The following is an 8,382-nucleotide window of genomic DNA, read 5'->3' on the forward strand; positions in this document are numbered from 1 at the left end:
TTTTTCTCCATTTCTTTTCATTGTTTTTTTATTTCATTTTTTTGGGTTATTTTATTTTTTCTTACATATTGTATTTTCATTAAAATGCATTTCCTTTTTTATTATATTTCTTTTCATTCTTTATCTTATTTTCTTTAATTAAATTCTATCTTGGTTTTGTTTATTTATTTAGCTACCTACTGATTTATTTAGCTACTTACACATTCTTTTACTGTAACGCCGGAAGTCGTTTTCCGGAAACGCGGTCTTTTTTCACGGTCGCTACCTTGACTAAGACTTTTTTTTTTTTAACCCCACTCCCAAAAAAATCCGACATTCCTTACTAGGTATCATTGCTGGCTTCTGAGCCTACTGGAGTTTGTCCACGTTTACAGCTCTCACATCTGTGGACCGAGGCTTCTCTTCCCTCCTCCCCCTCCAAATAGTATCGCCTAATTTTTCAAGACTTCTTTTTGTCAGAACAATGTTTGCCTGTTGCATCGTCCCCGCGATTCTCTTGCTGGTGCGTTCGGTCGAATGCAACCCTAGCCCGCTTACAGATGTAGTCGTGGACCGACACTTCATCCCCCCGATTTGCACGCGGCAAACCCAAAACGGAGATCAGGTTCGGTATCACTACAACGCCACTTTTCTCGACGGGAAAACTTTCGATTCCAGGTAATTACGACTTCTTTTTTTCGGTGCCCAGTTTTCTTTCAAATGATTTACGTAGTCTTAAAATTCCAACTTTGAGCAGTAGATGGCGTCGTTGCTGCGATTATGTGCAGGGACTTGACACGTATGATGTTTTTTTTTCTTCTTCTTCTTCCATCGCCTTTTAGCTACCAGCGAGGGGCGGCCAAGGTGGGCCTCTTGGGTGAGGGTCGCATGATCGCTGGCATCGAGAAAGGGCTGCTGGGCATGTGCGTCAACGAGCGACGCATTATCACCGTCCCACCGCACTTGGCCTACGGCAGCAGCGGAGCAGGTAACGTCTTACCCCTCCTCTGATGTTGTCGGTCAAATTTAACTGACCCATTTGAAAGTTAATATTTAATGTTCACGTTTTAATGCAAGACGTCTGTTTGGCTTACGTAAGGTAAGCTTATCCATTAAAAATGAAATTTGTATGCATTTTTTGACGCGTTTTAATTTTTGCAACTTTTTGGATAAAAACCCGGGTCAAAATGACCCAATGACTCAAGTTTCAATAGCAGGATTCCACGCACAAAAAAGTTTCTGACAGATTTTTTTGACACTTGGATTAATAGCTACACACAACTTCGGGTCATATTGACCCAGGATGTTATTACTATTCCTGAGTAACAAACATAAGACACATGAAAACATCAAATATTTATAGCCTTTGTTACTTTGTGAGTGGGTTTACGATTTGAAAAAAAAGAAAGAAATTCATTTTTTGGATACATACACACAACTCCGGGTCATACTGACCCTGGTTATTACTTTTCCAGAACAACAAATATAACACGCATGTAAAAATCAAATATTTATATTGTTACTTTGTGAGTGGGTTTACATTAAAAAAGAGGAGTTTCTGGTCATTTTGACATAACATAAACATAATTTTGACACTTGTAAACAAATATACATAACTTGGGGTCATATTGACCCATTGATATTATGATGGTTCTTGCGAAATGGACATAAATGACTGGTTACAAGAAAATATTGTATTTGAGACATTTTGGACAAATTTGGGTGACTAAACACAACATACAAGCATACATACATAGCGAGGGTTAATCGATTCCCGCTCCTCCCCGAATGGCGGAGACCGGATTTGCAAGGGGCCCAGCGCTAAACGCCGCTTGACTTGCGGACGGCAGGTGACGCCATCCCTCCGGACAGCACGCTGGTCTTCCACATCGTCCTGCTGGATTTGTGGAACAAAGCCGACCTGGTGGTCACCAAAAGCGTCAGCACCCCCAAAGACTGCAAGCGCTCGGTGATGCGCGGCGACTTTGTGCGCTACCACTACAACGGCACCCTGCTGGACGGCAGCGCCTTCGACTCCAGGTGAAGTCCGGCGCGGCTTTCGCGGGAGCCGGCGTCCCCTTCCGGTCCCAATGATCTTCTCGTGTGTGCTGTGTGTCACGCAGGGCTCTTGCCTGTTTTGTGTTTGACTTTTTGGCTTGTATGAGCCCCACGCAGCTTCGTGCGGAAGCAGACGCGCGACTCCCTGGTGGGCGAGGGCTGGCTGGTCAAGGGCCTGGACGAGGGCCTGCTGGGCATGTGCGTGGGAGAGATACGAAATATCCTCATCCCGCCCTTTAAAGGCTACGGCGAAAAAGGCTCAGGTGCGGTACGACGTCGTGTGGAATGGTCGGAAACTGGGGCGGAAACTGTCCAAAGGATCGCGAGCTCACTCGATGGCAAAGATACTTTACAGCATATTAAAAACAAACAAAAAAAAAAGACTTCAGACATTCAATTTCTGGTACATATTTGAACCTTTTTCCATTTTTTTCAAGTAGTATGAAAAAAAAAGCCGGTCCAAATTAATTCATTGATTAAAAACTAAAGAAATACATTTTTAGGTAATTTACTATTAAAGTAATCAATTACTTTCTACATTGTGTATAATGTACTTTATAGTATAAATATAAATTATAATATAAAAATAGATAATAAAATAATATCAAATAAAATATATTTTAAATAAATATATAAAATATCTATATAAATCATAAAAACAATATCATATTACATATATAAATATAATATATAAAAATATAGAATAGTATAAATATAAGAAATAACAAAAAAGATCAAATATAAAATATAAAAATATATTTTAAATAAATATATACAATATTTAAATAATGTATAAACATACCATATTATTAAAAATGTATAAATATAACATATAAAAACATAAACTAAAAACATTTGTTCATAATACACTCTGTACGTTATCATTTATTTGAGTACTTTCATAAATAAACTTCTTTATACATTATCAAGTACTTTCATGTTTAAATTACTTTAATACCTCAAGTTATCCATTACTTTAGTACTTTTATTCAAATGTAATTGATAATTTTAGTAGTTTTAGTACCTAAAATAATAAATGACCCTCGTACTCAAGTACCTAAAGTAATCATTTACTTTATACATGAAAGTAATCAATAAAAAGAATTTCAGGATATTATTAACTACCATAATCAATAAGTTAAGTTTGCTTTCGTATCTAAAGTTATAAATTACTTGGGTACCCAAAGTAATAAATTACTTTAGTACTTATGTACCATTTAATTTATAAAGTAATCTATATTATTTTATTTACCCAATTACTATCTTGAGTACTTATCTACTTAAAGTAACTGATTGCCGATTGCTTTCGTATCTAAAATCATCCATTACTTGGCTACCCAAAGTAATCAGACACTTTAGTACTTAGGGTAATCAGTATCTAAAGATATTATTTACTCCATACAATAATCGATATTTTTTTACTTAATCAATTTCTTTAGTACTTTTAGTACCTATAGTAATCAATCATCAGAAATACATTATAGATAAATCAGTATCGATTACTTTCGTACTTTAAGTAATTGATTACCTTAGTACCTATTGCATAAAGTAGTTGGTTACGTTAGTATTATATTAGTACATTATTACCCAAAGTAATCTATTATTTTAGTACTTTAGTAACTAATCAATTATCAAGTACTTTAGGACATAATTGAGTAATTCATTGTTTTGGTAGCTAAAGTAATTACCTAATTATGTACTGAAGAATCTAAAATAAGTGATCGGCTACTTTAATACTTAAGAATAAGTACCTGTATTTAATGTCTGTATTCTTTAAAAAAAAAAAAAAGTCTTTTGAGTTGAATGTGCTAATAACGAAGGAATTTGATTGTTTTTCTGTAAGTAGGTGAAAAGTATGACAATTGCAGTCAAACAAACATCTGCAAACGCGTTTGAAGCAGGAGTGGAGGTCCCCCCCCACGCGACTCTGATCTTTGACGTCCTGCTGGTGGACATCCACAATCCCAAAGACAACGTGACGGTGGAGGAGCAGACGGTGCCCGAGTCGTGCAAGCGCAAGACGGTGGCGGGCGATTACATCCGCTACCACTACAACGGAACCTTCCTCAACGGCGTCACCTTCGACACCAGGTGGGCTTCCCGTCTTTTGCCGTCCGCCGTGATGGACGGACCTCCCGTGTCTTCACTCTGGACAGCTACCAGAGGAACAGCACGTACAACACGTACATCGGGATGGGTTACATCATCGCCGGGATGGACCAGGCCTTGCTGGGGGTCTGCATGGGCGAGCGGAGGAGGGTGGTCATCCCGCCGCACCTGGCGTACGGCCAAAATGGGGCAGGTACTACGAGTGATGGGAAAATGAAGCTTCGTGAAGTTTGTGTGTGTGTGTGTGTTTTTTTTTCTGACTCCTCCAGATGGTGCTCTTGGATTAAAGATAAACACCAGTGGAATAAAGAGTGCCATCTAGTTGAGTCAAAAACAATCTGAAATGCTTCATGAAGCTTCGTTTGTCCATCACTCCTGGTTTACTATTTTGTACAGCTTTTTAAAATATAATTTAATTAAATTAATTAATTATTATTATTTTTATTTTGAGGAGGCAAACGTGTAATTTAAAATGTCCTTTTATAGCCACACTTTTTAAACTTCAAAATTCCAAGTAACTAAATGTCCTAAAGGTGGTGATGGGAAGCTGAAGCTTCATTAAGGACGTGATATTTTTTTTTTACTCCTCTAGGTGGTGGGCCTTGGTTTGAAAATAAACACTAGTGGAATGGAAATATATTAAATGTCCCCTGCCTCTTTGAACCACTCGCACCATCTAGAGGTGTCAGAAAATATCACAAGTGCTTCATGAAGCTTCGTTTGTCATCACTATTCTTCTATGGTTTACGTTTTCTGTTTATGATGAGGCTAACGTGTAAATTCAAATGTTTTTTTTTTCTCAGTCACACTTTTTAAACTTCCAAATTTCAAATAACAAAAAGTACTTTTTGTGTTAATGAAAACGTGAAGCTTCATGAAGCACTCGTGATATTTATTTTTACTCCTCTAGGTAGTGCCCTTGTTTTAAAAATAAGCACCGGTAGTGTAAATATGTATTAAATTTCCCCTGGCTCTTTGAACAAAGGGTGCCATCTAATGAAGACAAAAAATATCACAAGTGCTTCACGAAGCTTCGTTTGTACTTAACTAGCTACGATAGCTACACTAGCTTAGCTTGCACCTGTCTGTTGTCAAAAAACAAATGTTTGAGCTTTCGTTTACTGTACTGCTGCAGTTCGACTTATCATCGAATCAAAATTTCAGAAAAATGTCTGTTGTCGATTTTCTTTGCAGGTGACGTGATCCCGCCGTCCGCCGTGCTGGTCTTTGACATCCACGTCATTGACTTCCACAACCCCAGCGACCAGGTGGACATTCAGGTCCTCCACCGGCCACAAGGGTGCAACCACACCTCCGAGGTGGATGACCTGGTCCACTACCATTACAACTGCACCCTGGTGGATGGCACCCGCCTCTTCTCCTCGTGAGTCCACGCCACATTTTCAAGCTGGACCCCAGAGCGGGTCGATTTTTTACCTTTGTATTTAAAACACACACACACTCATGAAAAAAAAAACTACTGAAAAAACTATACATTATAGTTTATTCGCCAAAAAAGCTTTACTATACTCATTTTATCAAGAAAAACTAAAGCTTTTCAAGAACAAAAATGGTCATTTTTTCACAAAAAAAGCCTTATTATACACTGTTATTTTTTCAAAAAAGTCCTTTAGTATACATTTTCACAAAAAGCCTTAGTATACATGTTATTTTTTTACCCATGAAAAGCCTACTTCTTACTTTACATTGTTTTATTTTTTCTCGAAAAAAGGCATTTTTATACATGCTCTCCTCCAAAAAAAGCTGAGTATACATGGTCTATTTTGTCCACAAAAAAGCCTTACTATATATGTTTATTTTTTTGTGAAAAAGCCTTACTTTGCATGGTCATTTCTTCACAACAAAAACCCTTACTGTACATGGTATTTCTTTCCCACAAAACGCCTTATTATACATGTTTGTTTTTTGTGAAAAAGCTTACATGGTCATTTTTTTCACAAAAAAGCCTCAATATACATGCACTGTTTTTTTTTCACCAAAAAGTTCGTACTAAACAATCAATTTTATGTGAAGATAAGTCTTGGTATACATGGTCGTTTTTACGTGGGAAATATATATATATATATATATATATATATATATATATATATATATATATATATATATATATATATATATACATACTCCACGTGTTTTTTTTTTCTTCACAAATTTACTTACTCTACATTGTTGCTTTTTTGTGAGAAAAGCATTACAATACAATTTTTAAATTAAATTAAAATTGTGGATGAATGGTAAGGTGTGACCCCTACCTGTGTGATTTTAGGCACGATTACGAGAACATGCAGGATGCGGTGCTGGGCTCGGACAAGGTGATCGACGGTCTGGACCAGGCCTTGCGGGGCATGTGCGAGGGCGAGAGGCGACTGGTCACCGTGCCGCCTCACTGGGGCCATGGAGAAAAAGGAGGCGAGTGCTCCCCCTTTTATCACTTCTCCTCTCGTTCTCTATTTTCTATCGTCTCGAAAAACCGGGCTTTTTTTGCGGGTTTTAGCGCCGGGCGTGCCGAGCAGCGCCGTGCTGGTGTTCGACATCGAGATGGTGCGCGTGCAGAAAGGCGTGCCGCCGGGTTACCTCTTTGTGTGGCTGCAGGACACGCCCAAAGATTTGTTCCAGGCCATCGATGTTAACAAGGATGACTCCGTGCCATTGGAAGAGGTGACGACACAATTGAACAGGATAAAAACAATTGAAAGTTGTGATTTAATTCATATTCCGCAAAAGGACATTTGTCTGAATATTGACTCGCAGGCCTATGTAGGGAGTATTATTGTGAAGAAAATTTTGAGGTTGACCTTTTCAATTGTTTGGGGGAAACTGAAGCTTCATGAAACCTCAGATTCCTATTTCCTCCTCTAGATGGTGCTCTTGTTTTAAAAATAAACAAAAAATTACCACCAGTACAAAAATTCCCCCCCCCAAAAAAGACAGGTAACTTTAAAGTCAGACCGATAAATCCCAAGATGACAATTTTCCTCAAAAGTGTAAAAAATAACCATTTTCTATTCTATTTTCTGATTGTAAGACGGCCTCAAATGGGTGAATGATATTGACACTGATATTTCTAAAATATTTTATTTTTCAACGTTCTGAGACAAGTTTTCTTACAAATTCCCCAAACTGGGACATCGTGCATTTTTTGTCTTCTGTTGCGGACGACTCGGATATTACCTGACATCGGCGCGTGTTTCCGCAGTTCGCCGACTTTATCAAGCTGCTAGTGTCAGAGGGCAAAGGTCGCCTGAGGCCCGGCACGCCGGAGGATCAAGTGATCGCCGACATGTTCGTCAACCAGGACCGCAACAAAGACGGCCGGATCACGCCCGAAGAGCTCAAGCTGAAGGTGGACGAGGACCAAGAGCGGGCGCAGCACGATGAGCTGTGACGGCTCGCGCCTCCGCATTTCCTGTTCTTCTCTCAGGGACAGATAACAACACAAACACAATAGACTTTTTGTCTTTTTGCTAGTGATGGGAAAATGAAGCTTCATGAAGCACCTGTGATATTTTCTGACTCCTCCAGATGGTGCTCTTGGTTTGCAGTGGAAATATACAAAATGTTTTTGTAGAACCATGAGTGCCATCTAGAGGAGTCCAAATATAAAGCAGGAGAAAAAGAAAAAAAAATCATAGGTGCTTCATGAAGCTTCGTTTGTTCATCACTACTGTCTAGTATGTTGTACGGCTCATTTTTTATTTTTATTTGATGACGCAAATGCGTGATTTGAAATGTCCTTTTTCAGTCATACTTGTCAAACTACAAAAGATTAAATATTAGAACCGCCAATTGATGGTGATGGAAAAATGAAGCTTCATGAAGCACTTGTGATCTTTTTTTTCAACTCCTCTAGGTGGTGCCCTTGGTTTAAAAATAAACACTCTGTACAATGGAAATGTATTAAAATTCCCCTGCCTCTTTGGACCAAGTACGCCATCTAGAGTAATCAAAAAAAGGGACTAGTGCTTCATGAAGCTTTGTTAATTATTGGTCATCGACATCTCAATATAGCATTACAATCAATAAGGTTGCACTAAGAACATTTCAGTTTTCATGTACTGTACAAAGATTTTGTCTAATTTGCTGACGGATATTTGGAAATTGTGAAAATTAGATTACAAATCACCTTTGATGCTCAATTTGTCCATGTTTTTTCTACAAATGAATTCCAAGTTGACAAATAAAATGGCAACTGTTCAATTCACAGGTGGAGTCACC

At 38.3% G+C, this 8,382-nt stretch overlaps 1 protein-coding gene across 1 annotated transcript; it reads left to right on the plus strand.

Annotated features, from left to right (window-relative positions):
- Window positions 1-267: 267 nt before the first annotated feature.
- fkbp10b (FKBP prolyl isomerase 10b) lies at window positions 268-8,368 on the plus strand. The gene is made up of 10 exons (XM_088439011.1): window positions 268-657; window positions 822-967; window positions 1,830-2,019; window positions 2,155-2,300; window positions 3,939-4,128; window positions 4,194-4,339; window positions 5,341-5,530; window positions 6,434-6,576; window positions 6,662-6,825; window positions 7,364-8,368. The coding sequence occupies exons 1-10, from the start codon at window positions 464-466 to the stop codon at window positions 7,550-7,552; spliced, it is 1,698 nt and encodes a 565-aa protein (XP_088295137.1). The 5' UTR covers window positions 268-463; the 3' UTR covers window positions 7,553-8,368.
- The last annotated feature ends 14 nt before the right edge of the window (window positions 8,369-8,382 follow it).

The sequence above is a fragment of the Hippichthys cyanospilos genome, chromosome 17 (assembly GCF_059441005.1).
Source record: "Hippichthys cyanospilos isolate Australia breed blue-spotted pipefish chromosome 17, RoL_Hcya_1.0, whole genome shotgun sequence".
Classification (NCBI taxonomy): Eukaryota; Metazoa; Chordata; class Actinopteri; order Syngnathiformes; family Syngnathidae; genus Hippichthys; species Hippichthys cyanospilos.

Bases quoted from the DNA above. Each gene is read 5' to 3' on its own strand.
- fkbp10b (XM_088439011.1), top strand. From the start codon at position 464: ATGTTTGCCTGTTGCATCGTCCCCGCGATTCTCTTGCTGGTGCGTTCG. The intron at 968-1,829 runs GTAACGTCTTAC...TGCGGACGGCAG, and splicing joins CTACGGCAGCAGCGGAGCAG to GTGACGCCATCCCTCCGGAC. The intron at 4,340-5,340 runs GTACTACGAGTG...TTTTCTTTGCAG, and splicing joins GTACGGCCAAAATGGGGCAG to GTGACGTGATCCCGCCGTCC.